The sequence below is a fragment of the Cyclopterus lumpus genome, chromosome 6 (assembly GCF_009769545.1).
Source record: "Cyclopterus lumpus isolate fCycLum1 chromosome 6, fCycLum1.pri, whole genome shotgun sequence".
Taxonomy (NCBI): Eukaryota; Metazoa; Chordata; class Actinopteri; order Perciformes; family Cyclopteridae; genus Cyclopterus; species Cyclopterus lumpus.
In genome coordinates this window covers 26,790,583-26,810,212 of record NC_046971.1, presented here as the reverse complement: position 1 = coordinate 26,810,212, position 19,630 = coordinate 26,790,583, and the positions used below count along the sequence as shown (strand labels likewise).

At 44.6% G+C, this 19,630-nt stretch overlaps 1 protein-coding gene across 1 annotated transcript in view; it reads left to right on the top strand.

Moving 5' to 3' along the window:
* Positions 1 to 18,592, top strand: part of LOC117732329 (cytosolic carboxypeptidase 4) — a 186,852-nt gene extending 168,260 nt beyond the window's left edge. Inside the window, exons 23-28 of the mRNA XM_034535221.1 lie at positions 4,047 to 4,176; positions 8,221 to 8,352; positions 8,530 to 8,592; positions 8,779 to 8,892; positions 18,217 to 18,356; positions 18,451 to 18,592. Coding sequence (XP_034391112.1) covers positions 4,047 to 4,176; positions 8,221 to 8,352; positions 8,530 to 8,592; positions 8,779 to 8,892; positions 18,217 to 18,356; positions 18,451 to 18,592 — 721 coding nt within the window. The remainder of the gene's footprint in view (positions 1 to 4,046; positions 4,177 to 8,220; positions 8,353 to 8,529; positions 8,593 to 8,778; positions 8,893 to 18,216; positions 18,357 to 18,450) is intronic.
* Positions 18,593 to 19,630: the final 1,038 nt, after the last annotated feature.

The window sequence follows — 19,630 nt, the reverse complement described above, 5'->3', positions numbered from 1 at the left end:
GAAATACATTCATCACTGTCACTGTAGTGGAGCACGGGGATCTACAGGGATCCTATTATGGAAGGGTACTCACACCGTGGTCTCCCCATTGGTTTCTTGTCAACCATCGTAGCCCTCTCACTCCTGACTCATCAAATATGACCTGGGTGATCAAACTTTGACGCTCTACTGTACGCTTTACTCCTGTGTAGTATAACGAGTGATACAATCAGATTAGGGAGGAGGTTGGCTGAGTCCAGAAACACAGGACTTTCACCCAGGAGAATGGTGTTTGTGTCCCGCGTGAAACCTAAAGCAAACGTTGACTTATTTCAATGACGTACAACAAAACTTGCGGTATGCAGCCTAGTTATCTACGTAACAAACTTGCCCAAAAACCATAATGTTTGTTTAATTTAAAATATCAAAAAAGAAATTGAAACGTTTCAAACTGACGCTAGAGGGCTGTGTAGAGCGTCACTGTTTGCAGCGAAGGGCCACTGAACAAGTGTCGGTAAGTAGCAAGTTGGGAGTGAGAACGAGTTGTTAGCTCCCCACATGTGTGAATAATATTCTTTTATTGTGTTACGTAACATATTATTGTGGACATTATGACTCAGTACACTAACATTAGGGAAAACAATGATCCCTTGTCCAACAATTTATTTTCTGAAAAGATTTCTCTAAATCTAATGGTTGGACATTCATTAATATAAATACATCTTTGGAAACTATGAAAGGTTTCCTCTGATTCCACCCTCCAAAAGTCAATTAGCTACTAAATTAATAAGACAGTGTTTAGGGAATTTGTGTGCTTCCAAGAGGATGAAGCCCATTGATTTCCTTGACTCATTAACCTATCCCAAAGCACCATCCTCAGGATGATGTTTTTATTTTTAGCCCCGTTACCTTTAAGGTTCTAAAATATCTTAATTTCCTGTGTTGTTCATGAGTTGCTTTTTGGGGCTCAAGAACATAGAATGTTTTATGTGCTTTTTGTTGGTAAAATAAACTCCTGGCAATTCAAACAGGCAAATCGATGAGCAATGGGATTTAATTTTTACTCCACTATCTTTACAAGCAGAGTTCAAAGCCAACTATTTTAGAGCATTGTTAATACTTGCTAAATCGAGCAAGCATCCAAAACATGAACACGCCATTAATATAAGATCTCTAAGTTACTGCTGATTAAATATATCCATGGGCAAACATCCAGAAACCAAATATTATAGTTTCCTTTATTGCAGAACAATCGTACTTATCTTCCGGCATCCCGACAGCGCCCAGCCCCTGCATGCTAAGAGGAGATGACGAGGTGAACCTGTTTGACCTTCACTTGATTGAGCTGCTGAGCAGCTGATCTTCCCCAGCATCCCAGACAGAACCACAAAACATCCTATGAATCCATAAATCCAACCATCAAAAAAGCGTGTGACATTTATACACCCCAAATATTAATGTATCAAATAAACTGAAACTTTTAACAGAAAAAGATCCAATAATTGATAAGCTATTGTTAGTATTATTACATCACTCGTAGTAATTCTACATGAATGAGGGATTTTAGTGTGTCTGTTTGGCCCTGGATTTGAGTGGGAACAACAGATTCAATTGAAGAATGGCCAAGGGGGCATAAGTCTGTGCAAACAAGGTGATACATTTTATTAACCAGCTATAACAATGAACAGGAACAAATAAGAAGGAAACTAAATACTGAAATAACAGCGCCTCACAGCATGCTGCTCCCAACAACCCTCCTGGCTCCACCCCAATTGGACTAAAGCACTGTATGGGGGTGAAGTAAACCCACAAGGGAATTTCCCAATGAAACCTGGGCTCCAGTCGAAGATTCAAATTCAAATTCCCTGATTATGTCTTTTCCTAACCATTGTTATTCAGTGGGATCTGCTGTGGTAAAACTACAATATTTTGAAGATGGACTACAAAAAGCACATCCTGGATATGCGTTAAGTATCAAACAAGGTTTAAATAAAGATTTAACGAAAGGAATATAAAGATGATACCAAATGGTTGTGGCATTGAGAGACTGCTCATGCTCACCCTCCTGCTGCTGTCCACTCATATTTCTCAACATAAATCACAATTAGGATGATTGTATGAAACTAATTAACTAAATTATACATTACGCATACAAATCTACTACTGTACATACCATTATTTTTACAGGAGACATATTATGCTAATTTCCAGGTTCATACTTCTATTTGGATTTTGTACATGTTTACATGCTTTAATGCTCAATTTCTCATTTTATTTTTCTCATATTACCTGTCAAAATATACATGTTTTCAACCCCATGTCTCTTAGTGCGTTTCAACAGCGTTGTTTGGCAGCATCTTGGGTCCATGTTTACGTCTTTTAAGCTTACGTTATCCACATAGAGTCTAACTGGAAATAAGCCGGGGCACATTAAGAAGTATTAAGTTAAGTTAAGTAAGATGTCAAATTACATCACAACTGTACAAAAATCCTTACTCGTTCAAAGGCAAAGATTCTGAATACAGTACAATATAATAGCTTAAGACATGAGACAACTCAGTAAACCCCTTGATTGTGCTTAGTTGTTGGATGATATGAAGTGTGCATGTGTAGTTAAAGAAAAAATGAAAAAAGAGTCGAATCCACCAAATATATCACTATCAGATATTTAAGGGCCCAACAGCCCTCAACGGACAGCCATGACCCATCTACCCAGCTGAGTGCTATGCACCCCCACAAGCCAATTTCAATTAGTGACGGATAAAAGGGCAACTGAGGCAGAATGGGCGATGTGGAGCATGCTCCTGTTGCATGGCTCCCCTTGCAGCGCAACCAAGAGACAATCACAGAGTACAACTGTCAATGTATGCAGAAATCTTAAGCGGGTGCTTCTATAGGTTTTGAAAAAAGATCGCAAAGCATGCTGAAATTGGACATACCGTCGAAACATAACTGAAATTGTTTCCGATTGTGTTCTGAAGTGCACGTGAGAGAGAAAAGAGAGCGAGACCCATGTCCCTCATGTACGGATCAATTTAGGTTGGTACTGACTTTGATCATTAGGTAAGCAAATAAATAGCACAAGATAAATGACAACTTTACTTGGATTCATGTTGTGTGACCAGTGGTGCGTTGAAGCGTTGGTGAATTAGCAGCATGTCTAACGCAGCCAGCCCTCTGGTCTGAGAGGATGAGCCCGACAGCCCAACACAGTTTATCATCTCCAATAAATGCCATAACGATTCTGGCCCCCCAACGGAACAGAAGGAAGACATTTCACCCTATTATTATTATTATTATCATAAAAATAAACTGCATCCTCTCTTATTTGATACCTACTTTTTTAGAAGGCCTCAATAAGTGGAGCAAAGGCTCCTCATGAGACTGACTGGTCTCACAGACCAATGCATAATGCTGACAGTATGTATATAAATGCATCCACATTCGGGAACGCTGACATCAGCTGTCCACCAATTGCAAATGCATGTTCTCGTTTACTCTGCTCTGCGTCGTGCTTTACAAAGCCCCTTAGCTGTAATAACACTGTAAAAAACAGCCTCTCGTTGCTTTATGCTTAAAGTTCACTTTAATTATAATAAGTCTTATGCACAACACTAGTGTTGGAAGTCAGTCTACAGACTACATGTGTACTGTACCTTGCATGGCATTACCTTCTCTGTTATTAGAAGCTTCCAGTCGACAGCTGCTCTGGCTCGTGTTTGTTGGCCAACCAACCGCCCAGCGACACATCCAAAACTAACTTCTAGCATGAGCTGCTTGAGCATTATTGAAGGGTTGAGCACATAGAGGTGCTGTGGGCTTTGGAGTCAAATGTAACCTAATAAATAGGAAGTGATGCATGGAAAAATCTAACTTAATTTGGTCATTAATATCTTCCATTTGCTTTCGTTTTACGTCGCTTCAGCCAGACAAGTCACGCACGCTATGCAAGCACACCAACTAGTCACATGACCGACACCATAATATACTGTGTAGCTGGATGCATTGAACAGAGGCCCTCACTGTCTCAATGCCCTGCCGGTCTCTATTGCTGTGTCTCTCTTCAGGAATCGCTGTGATCTGAACAGCGAGGACCTGAATCGTCAGTGGTGTAAACCCGACCCTGTGCTCAGTCCAACCATCTACCACACCAAGGGCTTGCTCTACTACCTCAACAGTATCGGACGGACTCCACTGGTGAGATGCACATGCTCTTCTTTACAGTACACCCGTGAGCGCGATGTCTCTGGATGTTGTGGCCCGTTGAGTTCTCCACTGAGTTTGCTTTGGAAATCTCTCCAGAATGTTACCATGCCCCCTTTGAGACTTTGTATATATGGCTTTTATATATGGTTTGGGGAACGATGACAGACGCGATTTTCAGTACTTCATCAGGTGTTTATATGTCTGTCTGTCTTTGGACAGACTTTTGTCCCCGCAATAGCCTTTGTCCGCAACCACTTTATACCCATGTCCAAATTTAGCATAATTTTTGCGATCCCAAGATGGTCTTGAGTTTAATATGTAGAAATGTAAAAAATGACATATTGTAGTTTTGTATGTGTGTGTGTGTGTGTGTGTGTGTGTGTGTGTGTGATAGAGAGTGTTGGAACTGTCTGTGTGAACGAAGGCTTGACCCTGTGGAACATCTCATTCCTGAAAAAAGTAACAGTGAATTTCTGAAGATTTCCTTTTTTTATTTTTAATTCACAGAATGAATGAGATTCTAGCTGCAGCATGGAACAATTTGAATACATTTCCCAAATCAATGGGAAACTAATTAACAGCAAATGTAATGCTTGATAGTTTCAATTTCCCTCTTGCAATAGCTGCAGCCCATTATTCAGCCAAACACAAAGACGAAAGGTGTGAGCATGTGTGTGCGTTGTGAGCGGATTTTTTTTATGGATTTTTTTCTCCTGAAACTGAAATGTAATGTAATCAGACTTTAATGAGAAATACCTATAATGAATTGACCTTGATTGGCTTATTTAATTGCTCCAAATTATAGCGAGAAGGTTGTTTTGTCAATTAACCGCCGACAGTTGGTGCACAGCAAAAGCAGCATAGCCACATTAACACTGTCAGAATTGATTTCAACACTTTCGAAGAGTCTATATGGCTCCACACCACAGCGGGTTAACCTAACTCTTTTTGGTGTGAACCTGGACAGTAATTTAGTAATTTAGTGTTAACCACCACCAAGCATTGTTAGTTTTTCTTTACAGTTGTTTGTACAGGTGGTATAGTTGTGCTATTGACCTTGGTGAACAGGTGGTATAGTTGTGCTCTGACATTGGTAAACAGGTGGTATAGTTGTGCTCTGACCTTTGTGAACAGGTGGTATAGTTGTGCTCTGACCTTGGTGAACAGGTGGTATAGTTGTGCTCTGTCCTTTGTGAACAGGTGGTATAGTTGTGCTCTGACCTTGGTGAACAGGTGGTATAGTTGTGCTCTGTCCTTTGTGAACAGGTGGTATAGTTGTGCTCTGACCTTGGTGAACAGGTGGTATAGTTGTGCTCCGACCTTGGTAAACAGGTGGTATAGTTGTGCTCTGACCTTGGTAAACAGGTGGTATAGTTGTGCTCTGTCCTTTGTGAACAGGTGGTAAAGTTGTGCTCTGACCTTGGTGAACAGGTGGTATAGTTGTGCTCTGACCTTGGTGAACAGGTGGTATAGTTGTGCTCTGTCCTTTGTGAACAGGTGGTATAGTTGTGCTCTGACCTTGGTAAACAGGTGGTATAGTTGTGCTCTGTCCTTTGTGAACAGGTGGTATAGTTGTGCTCTGACCTTGGTGAACAGGTGGTATAGTTGTGCTCTGTCCTTTGTGAACAGGTGGTATAGTTGTGCTCTGACTTTGGTGAACAGGTGGTATAGTTGTGCTCTGTCCTTTGTGAACAGGTGGTATAGTTGTGCTCTGACCTTGGTGAACAGGTGGTATAGTTGTGCTCCGACCTTGGTAAACAGGTGGTATAGTTGTGCTCTGACCTTGGTAAACAGGTGGTATAGTTGTGCTCTGTCCTTTGTGAACAGGTGGTATAGTTGTGCTCCGACCTTGGTAAACAGGTGGTATAGTTGTGCTCTGACCTTGGTAAACAGGTGGTATAGTTGTGCTCTGACCTTGGTAAACAGGTGGTATAGTTGTTCTCTGACCTTGGTGAACAGGTGGTATAGTTGTGCTCTGACCTTGGTGAACAGGTGGTATAGTTGTGCTCTGACCTTGGTAAACAGGTGGTATAGTTGTGCTCTGACCTTGGTAAACAGGTGGTATAGTTGTGCTCTGACCTTGGTAAACAGGTGGTATAGTTGTGCTCCGACCTTGGTAAACAGGTGGTATAGTTGTGCTCTGACCTTGGTAAACAGGTGGTATAGTTGTGCTCTGACCTTGGTAAACAGGTGGTATAGTTGTGCTCTGACCTTGGTGAACAGGTGGTATAGTTGTGCTCTGACATTGGTAAACAGGTGGTATAGTTGTGCTCTGTCCTTTGTGAACAGGTTGTATAGTTGTGCTCTGACCTTGGTGAACAGGTGGTATAGTTGTGCTCTGTCCTTTGTGAACAGGTGGTATAGTTGTGCTCTGACCTTGGTGAACAGGTGGTATAGTTGTGCTCTGTCCTTGGTGAACTGGTGATATTTTAAAGCTCTCGCAGTCGTCGTGCTCTCAGTTCTTTGACTCGTCGGCTTTCATTTGCGTTTCCAACATTGATGTTGGAAACTCTGGCTTGAATGAAAGTGTAGAAACTGGAAAGAGCTTTGTCATAAGAGGCTGAAGACATAGTGAGCTTTGAATAGCACATCAAAAGCAGCCACTGGTCTCTGAGCTCTACATTGGATAGCTTTCTGGTCCACAATGATCAAGAACCTTTTGATTTCTCCCGACGCAGAGGAGGAAGGGCCGTCTAGCATCAGCTGTCTCCAGGAATGGAGTAAGGCTGGCTCGTCGTTTGAATGAAACAGATGCATATACTTTATACTTACATAAAAAGCAGTCAGATATATTATATCAACCTGCAACTAACACTTCTTACATATAACTGCAGCACACACAAAAACAAAATGTTGCTAGTACAAAAGGCTAATCGTACATACCTTAATAAACCCTACCAGACAGTGGGATGCCTGCTGATCTTATCCTACCTTATTTGTGGCCTTCACAATCATTCTCCTCTCTCCCACCACTTCCACTGGATCAAGTGGGCAACCCAGGACACAGCTGGCCTTCTTACCCAGTCTGTTCAGTGCGGTCAAGATGCTGTGAGCATTTGTCTATGCTGTGTTGTGGTGGTCCACCCTGTGTGCTCCAGCTTGTTCCTCAGAAGCACTGAATGGTATAAAAGTGTTTTTCGCTATCTAAATCTACGTCACTTGCGCTGACCGATGCTTCGTCACATGGACGTGTTTGATAGTGTGTCCTCCGCGAGAAAGGATCCTAAGTGACTTTCCATCAGCATTATTTTCATCCTGAGAAACAACAACATGCAATCAAAAAGTACAGAATTACAGAAAAGAGGTTTAGTTACTTAACCAAACTTTAACCACCAGAAAACAGTCATAAATAATTAGCATGACAGACACCCAAGTTAGAACTGGAACTAAATTCATGCAAACTTGGCCAGAACTGGAGTCTCTTGCCAGCTTTGAATACTGGTGCAATGTGTAGGATCCGTCTAGAATGTTCCTTGAGAGGATTCAATAAATTAGCCTGCTTGTAAGAAGCACTAGTGCAGGACGGTAGCGGCCGGGTTGCCATTTGCAGTCCAACATGAGAGGACCAAGAAGTAGAGCTTCCCCCGAGGGTTAAAAAGGTGTAAAAGTGGTTATCCTTCCCCCTATGTGTTTGAAACATGTGGCCAGATCTTATGCATTGCATCCTTTTAAAGAATGGTATGAATCAGAACAATTTAAGATCAAAATGATGTCAACCCGACACACAAAATTGAATTAAACCCCACTTAAACTTAAAAGATAGATACAAGAATACAAGTTAAACAATTAAGAGTCACACACTATGAGAAAGTACAGAACTTGGAAGTCGATTTTTGACCATCATTCATCAGGTTTGGAGATCAATCTTCAAAGATGCAAAGATTTTACGACAGCAGGCACCATTATCCACATCACGGAATAAATCCAGACAAAGTATCCCGTCAGATCATCCGACATGGTTCACCCGTTTCAGATGCTTGTCACGCGTCTTCAATGCTGCTTCGTGCTTAATGCAAAGACCTGTTCCTCCTCCAGGTGTTCTGTGACTACCACGGCCACTCGAGGAAGAAGAATGTCTTCCTGTACGGCTGCAGTGTGAAAGAGACTCTCTGGCAGTCTGGCTCTGCGGTTAACACCGTGGGATTAAAAGAGGACCCGGGATATAGGGTAATACACACACACACACACACACACACACACACACAAACAAACAAACAAACAAACAAACAAACAAACAAGCAAGCAGGCCATAAAGGGTTCCCAGTAGTTGATTGTAGGTACAACTCTTAAACAAGAGCCAGGTGGTTCTCAATGGCATTCTCTCTTTCTTTCTTTCTTTCTTAGACCATTCCGAAGACCTTGGATCGTCTTGCACCGGCCTTTTCTTTCAACAGCTGCAACTATTTGGTAATAAAAATCACAAAAATAATATATATATATATATATATATATATATATATATATATATATATATATATATATATATTATTGATATTATAAATGGCTTTATTAATTCCCCTGCATTACTCATTTATTTACAAACTCCCCAGACAAATAATGTAACAGGAAAAGCACGAATCCTTCTTTGAATAGGTGGAGAAGTCACGCTCTTCCACGGCCCGGGTGGTCGTCTGGAGGGAAATGGGAGTGCTGAGAAGTTACACCATGGAGAGTACTCACAATGGCTGCGACCAGGGAATATATAAGGTATGTGTGCAAGTGATTGTGTGAAATCGGTCAAAGAAAAGACTTGTTTTAAACTCCCTTGAGGTGTATTTTGCCTTCCCTAATCTATTCTGTCTATCATTGAGTCCAGGTCAAAGTTTGAGCCACATTTGAGAAAATCCGCTTGAGGCGTTGCTATGATATCACGTTCAGGAAGATGGGACACGGGAAGTTAACCTTGATTTATTTATCACGCAACTTGCGTACTTCAGTAACGGCCCTCGACAATCTTCTCCCAAACCAGGTAGTTTTGTTGCCTCAAACCAACAAAGTTGTTTCCTGTGAAGACAGAAGTTTATTTAGAAAAGACTGTGTTCATGAAACGAGCTAAAATGGACATGTGTCGCCTGACTTGTAGGAAAAGGGCAAGAAAAATAAGGAGTAGGTTTTCATTGAATATCATACAGACCATTATTCTGGACAGCAAAGTGATAGTCACGTATCTCGGCCCAAAAGGTACCAGTTGAAGAGAAGATATTTTTGGGACTTCTTTGTTGGTTTATACTGCAGACCAGCAGTCCCCAACCTTTTTTGAGCCACGGACCAGTTTCGTGTCAGACAATATTGTCACGGACCGGCCTTCACAGTGTGGGCGATAAATATGACGTAATAAAATGATACGACCGGCATAAAGTGCATAAAACTCACCACTACGCCAAATTATTGGGAGCCCCCTATGATAATAATGTGGTACATTACGGTGATCTCTTTCGAGCGGTATGCGGTACGTTACGGTGATCGCTTTCCAGCGGTATGCGGTACATTACGGTGATAGCTTTCCAGCGGAATGCGGTACATTACGGTGATCGCTTTTTAGCGGTATGCTGTACATTATGGTGATCGCTTTCCAGCAATATGCGGTACATTACGGTGATCGCTTTCCAGCGGTATGCGGTACATTATGGTGATCGCTTTCCAGCGGTATGCGGTACATTATGGTGATTGCTTTCCAGCGGTATGCGGTACATTACGGTAGGCGGTACATTACGGTGTTCGCTTTCCAGCGATATGGTGTACATTACGGTCATCGCTTTCCAGCTATATGCGGTAAATTACGGTGATCTCTTTCCAACGGTATGCGGTACATTACGGTGATCACTTTCCAGCGGTATGTGGTACATTACGGTGATCGCTTTCCAGCGGTATGCGGTACATTACGGTGATCGCTTTCCAGCGGTATGTGGTACATTACGGTGATCGCTTTCCAGCGATATGCGGTACATTACGGTGATCGCTTTCCAGCGGTATGTCGTACATTACGGTGATCTCTTTCCAACGGTAGGCGGTACATTACGGTGATCGCTTTCCAGCGGTATGTGGTACATTACGGTGATCGCTTTCCAGCGATGTGCGGTACATTACGGTGATCGCTTTCCAGCAGTATGCGGTACATTACGGTGATCGCTTTCCAGCGGTATGCGGTACATTACGGTCATCTCTTTCCAACGGTATGCGTTACATTACGCTGATCTCTTTCCAACGGTATGCGTTACATTACGCTGATCTCTTTCCAACGGTAGGTGGTACATTACGGTGATCGCTTTCCAGCGGTATGCGGTACATTACGGTCATCTCTTTCCAACGGTATGCGGTTCATTACGGTGATCGCTTTCCAGCGGTATGCGGTACATCACGGTCATCTCTTTCCACCGGTATGCGGTACATTACGGTGATCTCTTTCCAGCGGTATGCGGTACATTACGGTGATCTCTTTCGAGCGGTATGCGGTACGTTTCGGTGGTCGCTTTCCAGCGATATGCGGTACATTACGGTGATCTCTTTCGAGCGTTATGCGGTACGTTACGGTGATCGCTTTCCAGCGGTTTTGCGTTACATTACGGTGATAGCTTTCCAGCGGAATGCGGTACATTACGGTGATCGCTTTTTAGCGATATGCTGTACATTGTGGTGATCGACTTCCAGCAATATGCGGTACATTACGGTGATCGCTTTCCAGCGGTATGCGGTACATTATGGTGATCGCTTTCCAGCGGTATGCGGTACATTACGGTGTTCGCTTTCCAGCGGTATGGGGTACATTACGGTCATCGCTTTCCAGCGGTATGCGGTAAATTACGGTGATCTCTTTCCAACGATATGCGGTACATTACGGTGATCACTTTCCAGCGGTATGTGGTACATTACGGTGATCGCTTTCCAGCGGTATGCGGTACATTACGGTGATCGCTTTCCAGCGGTATGTGGTACATTACGGTCATCGCTTTCCAGCGATATGCGGTACATTACGGTTATCGCTTTCCAGCGGTATGGCGTACATTACGGTGATCTCTTTCCAACGGTAGGCGGTACATTACGGTGATCGCTTTCCAGCGGTATGTGGTACATTACGGTGATCGCTTTCCAGCGATATGCGGTACATTACGGTGATCGCTTTCCAGCAGTATGCGGTACATTACGGTGATCGCTTTCCAGCGGTATGTGGTACATTACGGTGATCGCTTTCCAGCGGTATGTGGTACATTACGGTGATCGCTCTCCAGCGATATGCGGTACATTACGGTGATCGCTTTCCAGCAGTATGCGGTACATTACGGTGATCGCTTTCCAGCGGTATGCGGTACATAACGCTGATCTCTTTCCAACGGTAGGCGGTACATTACGGTGATCGCTTTCCAGCGGTATGCGGTACATTACGGTCATCTCTTTCCAATGGTATGCGGTTCATTACGGTGATCGCTTTCCAGCGGTATGCGGTACATTTCGGTCATCTCTTTCCAACGGTATGCGGTACATTACGGTGATCTCTTTCCAGCGGTATGCGGTACATTACGGTGATCGCTTTCCAACGGTATGCGGTACATTACGGTGATCTCTTTCCAGTGGTAGGCGGTACATTACGATGATCTCTTTCCAACGGTATGCGGTACATTACGGTGATCGCTTTCCAACGGTATGCGGTACATTACGGTGATCTCTTTCCAGCGGTAGGCGGTACATTACGGTGATCTCTTTCCAGCGATATGCGGTAAATTATGGTGATCACTTTCCAGTGGTATGCGGTACATTACGGTGATCTCTTTCCAGCGATATGTGGTACATTACGGTGATCTCTTTTCAGCGATATGCGGTACATTACGGTGATCACTTTCCAGCGGAATGCGGTACATTACAGTGATCGCTTTTTAGCAGTATGCTGTACATTATGGTGATCGCTTCTCAGCAATATGCGGTACATTACGGTGATCGCTTTCCAGCGGTAGGCGGTACATTATGGTTATCGCTTTCCAACGGTATGCGGTACATTACGGTGATCGCTTTCCAGCGGTATGCGGTACATTACGTCATCTCTTTCCAACGGTAGGTGGTACATTACGGTGATCGCTTTCCAGCGGTATGCGGTACATTACGGTCATCTCTTTCCAGCGGTATGAGGTGTATTACGGTGATCGCTTTCCAGCGATATGCCGTACATTACGGTGATCGCTTTCCAGCGATATGCCGTACATTACGGTGATCGCTTTCCAGCGGTATGCGGTACATTACGGTGATCGCTTTCCAGCGGTATGTGGTACATTACGGTGATCGCTTTCCAGCGTTATGCGGTACATTACGGTGATCACTTTCCAGAGATATGCGGTACATTACGGTGAACGCTTTCCAGCGGTATGTGGTACATTACGGTGATCGCTTTCCAGCGATATGCGGTACATTACGGTGATCGCTTTCCAGCAGTATGCGGAACATTACGCTGATCGCTTTCCAGCGGTATGCGGTACATTACGTTCATCTCTTTCCAACGGTAGGCGGTACATTACGGTGATCGCTTTCCAGCGGTATGCGGTACATTACGGTGATCGCTTTCCAGCGGAATGCGGTACATTACGGTGATCGCTTTTTAGCGGTATGCTGTACATTATGGTGATCGCTTTCCAGCAATATGCGGTACATTACGGTCATCTCTTTCCAACGGTAGGAGGTACATTACGTTGATCGCTTTCCAGCGGTATGTGGTACATTACGGTCATCGCTTTCCAGCGGTATCCGGTAAATTACGGTGATCGCTTTCCAGCGGTATGCGGTACATTACGGTGATCGCTTTCCAGCGGTATGCGGTACATTACGGTGATCGCTTTCCAGCGGTATGTCGTACATTACGGTGATCACTTTCAAGTGGTATGCGGTACATTACGGTGATTGCTTTCCAGCGGTATGCGGTACATTACGGTGATCGCTTTCCAGCGATATGCGGTACATTACGGTGATCGCTTTCCAGCGGTATGCGGTACATTACGGTCATCTCTTTCCAACGGTATGCGTTACATTACGGTGATCTCTTTCCAACGGTAGGCGGTACATTACGGTGATCGCTTTCCAGTGGTATGCGGTACATTACGGTGATCGCTTTCCAGCGGTATGCGGTACATTACGGTGATCGCTTTCCAGCGATATGCGGTACATTACGGTGATCGCTTTCCAGCAGTATGCGGTACATTACGGTGATCACTTTCCATCAGTATGCGGTACATTACGGTCATCTCTTTCCAACGGTATGCGGTACTTTACGGTCATCTCTTTCCAACGGTATGCGGTACATTACGGTGATCGCTTTCCAGCGGTATGCGGTACATTACGGTCATCTCTTTCCAACGATATGCGGTACATTACGGTGATCTCTTTCCAGCGGTATGCGGTACATTACGGTGATCTCTTTCCAGTGGTATGCGGTACATTACGGTGATCTCTTTCGAGCGATATGTGGTACATTACGGTGATCGCTTTCCAGCGGTATGTGGTACATTATGGTGATCGCTTTCCAGCGGTATGCGGTACATTACGGTGATCGCTTTCCAGCGGTATGTGGTACATTATGGTCATCGCTTTCCAGCGGTATGCGGTAAATTACAGTGATCTCTTTCCAACGGTATGCGGTACATTACGGTGATCATTTTCCAGCGGTATGTGGTACATTACGGTGATCGCTTTCCAGTGGTATGCGGTACATTACGGTGAGCGCTTTCCAGCGGTATGTCTTACATTACGGTGATCACTTTCCAGTGGTATGCCGTACATTACGGTGATCGCTTTCCAGCGGTATGTGGTACATTACGGTGATCGCTTTCCAGCGATATGCGGTACATTACGGTGATCTCTTTCCAACGGTATGGGTTACATTACGGTGATCTCTTTCCAACGGTAGGCGGTACATTACGGTGATCGCTTTCCAGCGGTATGCGGTACATTACGGTCATCTCTTTCCATCGGTAGGCGGTACATTACGGTGATCGCTTTCCAGCGGTATGCGGTACATTACGGTGATCGCTTTCCAGCGGTATGCGGTACATTACAGTCATCTCATTCCAGCGATATGCGGTACATTACGGTCATCTCTTTCCAGCGGTATGCGGTACATTACGGTGATCGCTTTCCAGCGATATGCGGTACATTACGGTGATCGCTTTCCAGTGGTATGCGGTACATTACGGTGATCGCTTTCCAGCGGTATGCGGTACATTACGATCATTTCTTTCCAGCGGTATGCGGTACATTACAGTGATCTCTTTCCAGCGGTTCCGGCCGTAGTTTGCCCACCCTTGCTTTAGTGGGTCACACACAGACATCATCGTGCCGGTTGAAGTCTCTCTCTATCTTTCAGAGTGTAATTAAGTCCCGAGCTGATCATTCAGCCTGCAGTCACCAGCTCTAACCTTTATTTATAGAGTTCATAAAACCAGAGCTATAAAGAGCCTTCAGCACTTTATAGTGTAAGTGCGAATGCACCGAGTAATTACCGGCAGGCTGCTGATGAAGGCACGTTCAAGGCGCGAGTTATGAGTGGGGAAAAAGAAGCAAAATGGTTGAAGAAGATGTTATCTGTGTATCATCAACCTCTTCCTTTATGACTGATGTTGGGCCTATAGTGCTCCAACACGTAGTCTATTCAGAGGAAACACACCCTCTCTGCTCGCTATATTCATGGTGTCTCTCTTAGGTAATGTTTATTTACTTTTTAAGTTTACTTACTAAAGCTAAGATCTTGGTTTGGTTTCAGAATAGATTGCGGACTGGGTTAAAACCAGTATGATTGTTACATAACTGCAGTTAGTTTAAGCTTAAATAAGTCTGCGTTGACAGGAACAGTAATCTATTGGCTGAAAGTCTGTGTTTATTTAACCTGTTGTGGAGGCCAGTCACAGCGACATGGAATTCTTTGACAGCCAATGAAATTGCAGCATTATTAACGCCGTGCTCGGTGCTGAAAACTTCTCTCATCCAGCTCAGTTTCCTTACACTAGACACAGGTTTGAATCCCAGTTGGGGCAAAGCCATCGATACAACATCAACGATAAAGAGCTATTTATGAATCAACAAATGTGTATCCCACTTTGTCACTACAATCTAAGGATAATCAATAAAAAGCAGGGAGATAATCATACTTTTAAAGCTATTAAACAATTACATAACAGTTTGTGTAACATTTAAACTGCATGCACTTACTAATTACTTCAACGTAAGATGCTTTACTGTCCTCTATGGATTATTTACTAAGTAATGAGACGTGTAGACATTAGTGAATTAAATGTATTTCTTGTAAAAGAAAAAGTGCTAATAAATATTTTTAGTAAAAGAATGTGCTAAAAGAAGTTGAGCAGTCACACAGAGTAATTTCACTGAGTTACCCTTTTGAATTTAATATCAATAATGAATATTGATTAGTTTAAGCATGTGTGACGCCTGATACAGAGTGTAAAGTATGAGACAATGTCCTGTTCAATGGATAGAGAGGCAAACCCATGCCGTATGTCTTGAGATATTGATTTGTTTCAAAAGTTATTTCTTTACTTGTTTGCACTCTGAGATGTTTACTCTCATCACACGCACTGTGAGACTCGTCTGGATATGGAGCTCACTGAATTCTTATTTAGTTTGAGTTTTTCTCCGCTCAGCTCTGACTCAATCGATTGTGCCTCATCCTGTCAGCCGTCTCCTTTCAGAGTCACGACGACTTCAAGCCAGTAAACAGTTATGTAATCATCAACTCTTTCAAAAATACATTTTCACCTTGAAGAAAGGAGCGAATAAAGGCACAAGGCCCTGGACTGAAGTGACAGGTGTTTTTAGGTCATTTGCTCCTCCCTCTGAGTGAAACCCACGTCTCCTATATTGGGATTTTACCACTCATATCTCGATCTAAAAAAAACTCAAATTTATCTTTAAACGTAAAATAAGGGGACACAGCGAGCAGGCGGGATCTCTGTTACTGCTGCACATGTAAACCTCCACTGCTCTTTCTCACACACACACTGTTCCTCATGCGCTCGTTGTCGTGCAGACTATTGAGCTGCGTGACTCCAGTGGGGGGGGGAGAGAGAGAGAGAGAGAGAGAGAGAGAGAGAGAGAGAGAGGAAGGTAAAGTCAACGAGTCGTGGCTCTGGTGTGGAGAGACTCTGGGAAACAAGTTTATTTTTCCCATGAATCTCCAAGTCTGACCCGAAGTAAACGGAAAGTAGTTGAAGGTGACAAATTCATCTGGAATCAGTCATGGTGCCAATTAATAATGAACCCTTTCATTACATTACATTACATACAAGCGACTTACAATAAGTGCATTAAACCGTGAGTCCAAACTCAGAACAACAAGAATCAAGCAAGTACAATTTCTTCAATAAAGTTAAACTACAAAGTACTATCCGTAAGTGCCATTTAAGTGCTACTGAAGTGCTATCGGTAAGGGACATTTAAGTGCTACTACGGCATTTAAGTGCTACCTATTCAAGGTATAGTCGAAAGAGATTTGTTTTTAGTTTGCGCCGGAAGATGTAGATACTTTCTGCTGTCCTGATGTCAATGGGGAGCTCGTTCCACCAATGAGGAGCCAGCACAGCAAACAGTCGTGATTTAGCTCGAAGTGAAGGAGCTACAAGCAGATTGGCAGAAGCCGAGCGAAGTGAACGGGCTGGGGTGTACGGTTTGACCATGTCCTGGATGTAGACTGGACCCGATCTGTTCGCAGCACGGTACGCAAGTACCAATGTTTTGTAGCGGATGCGGGCGGCCACCGGTAACCAGTGAAGGTCGCGGAGGAGCGGAGTAGTGTGGGTAAATTTCGGTCGGTTGAAGACCAGTCGAGCAGCTGCATTCTGGATGAGCTGTAGAGGTCGAATGGCATTAGCAGGAAGACCTGCCAAGAGGGAGTTGCAATAGTCCAGCCGTGAGATGACCAGAGCCTGGACCAGAACCTGTGCCGCCTTCTGAGTGAGAAGGGGTCGGATTCTCCTGATGTTGTACAGCATGTACCTACAGGAGCGTGTTATTGCGGCAATGTTGGCAGTCAGGGAGAGTTGACTGTCGAGCGTCACTCCGAGGTTCCTGGCAGTCGGAGTCGGAACCAGCACTGAGTTGTTGAAGTTAATAGTTAGGTCGTGGGTGGGAGAGACTTTTCCTGGAAGGAGGAGAAGTTCAGTCTTGTCCGGGTTAATTTTCAGGTGGTGTGCGGACATCCACTGAGAGATGTCGGTCAGACAGGCAGAGATTCGTGCTGCTACCCGTGCTTCAGATTGGGGAAACGAGAGGATCGGTTGGGTGTCGTCAGCATAGCTGTGGTAGGTGAAGCCATGCGAGCGAATGACAGAGCCAAGAGAGTTGGTGTACAGAGAGAAGAGAAGAGGACCAAGGACTGAGCCCTGAGGGACCCCAGTAGTCAGAGGACAAGGCTCAGACACAGATCCTCTCCAGGTTACCCGGTAAGAGCGGTCGGTGAGGTAGGATGAGAAGAGTGAGAGCGCGGTGCCTGAGATACCAGGTCCTGGAGGGAGGACAAGAGGATCTGGTGGTTCACTGTGTCAAAGGCAGCGGAAAGGTCTAGAAGGATGAGGACAGAGGAGAGAGAGGCTGCTCTAGCAGTGTGAAGCTGCTCAGAGACAGCAAGGAGGGCAGTCTCTGTTGAGTGGCCTGTCTTGAATCTAGACTGGTGGGGGTCTAGAAGGTTGTTACAGTGAAGAAAGGAGGAGACTTGGTTAAAGATAGCTCGCTCTAGAGTTTTGGAGAGGAAGGGAAGGAGAGAGACAGGTCTGTAGTTGTTGACTTCAGATGGGTCGAGAGTGGGTTTCTTCAGGAGAGGGTTGACTCTTGCCTCCTTCAGAGAGTTGGGGAAACAGCCGGTTGAGAGGGAGGTGTTAATATAATTTCATATAATTAAATTGATACAGAATGAATAAATATCAAATAAATCAACAAATCCAGCAGAAATGCTGTGTGGTGCCGTGTCGGATGCATTTATTTAAACAACATGAATGCAAGCTTGGATGAGACACAATTCCTTTCAACTGTGTGTGTGTGTGTGTGTAGGGCCTGCAAATGGGAACCAGGGAGCTGCAGGAGATGGGAGTAAAGTTCTGCCACAGTCTGCTGTCCGTGACCAAAGACGTGAAGACCCTCTACAGCCAGAGACTCATCAGCCACGTCGGCCTGGACCACAAGTCTCACAAGTAAGACAAAGCTTGTCCCAGGGGCGCCGTGTCACGGCCCCCCTGGGACAAGCCTGTCCCAGGGGCCCCGTGACACGGCCCCCCTGGGTCCAAGCCTGTCCCAGGGGCCCCGTGACACGGCCCCCCTGGGTCCAAACCTGTCCCAGGGGCCCCGTGACACGCCCCCCCCGGGTCCAAGCCTGTCCCAGGGCCCCCGTGACACGGCCCCCCTGGGTCAAAGGGGGCACAGGAGGTAATCCAGCGGGAGGACATTGACTTTGGCTTAGACTCGCGGCTAGATTTAGATTTAGCCCAAGAGAGTGAGGCTTACAGGTTACTGACAAATCTGGCAAAATGTTCACATGTAGCATGAACATTATTTAAACAAATACTAGTGCAACAATAAATACAAATATTATCACCTGAAGAATAAAACTAAACTAAATATTTGATGGGATTTGTTATAATTGTTGAAACCATTTGTTTGAGAAAGAGACATGAAAGTGAGTTTTACTGTAGAGGAGACAGAGTTCCACAGATTAGAGGGAATCATGTTCACACTTTGAGGGTTTACGTGTGTGAAGCAAGAGATATGAGACGTGACCACCGGTGGCTTTGATAAAACACACACACACACTCTCTCACACACACACACTCACGCACACTCACACACTCACACACACACACGCACACACACACACACACACTCACTCACACAGACACTCACTCACTCACTCACACACACACTCACACACACACACACACACACACACTCACACACACTCACTCACTCACACACTCACTCACTCACTCACTCACTCACACACACACTCACTCACACAGACACACACACACACACACACTCACTCACTCACACACTCACACAGACACACACATACACACTCACTCACTCACACACTCACACTCACACTCACACTCACACACACACACACACACACACAGCACTCCTCCCTCACCGTGGTGATTGATGCGTGGATCTAAAGTGGAGCTGAATGGCTCCTATTGATTTTCAGACAGACGCTCAATCTCCCAGTGAGCTGTGACAGCGTGGGGGGTGGGGGTTTGTGCTCACCTGAATACACACTATTATTGTTTAATTCCATCTAATTCACTCCTTTTTTCCATTGGTCTCTCTTTATCCCTCCACTCGCCTCTGATGTCATTATTTCTTTCATCCCTTTCTTCTCCCTCTTCTACTTCTTTTCTTCCCACATTCTTTCGATCCACTCTCACATATTGCCACTTTTTCTGATGTGTCCCTCGTCAGTCTTTGT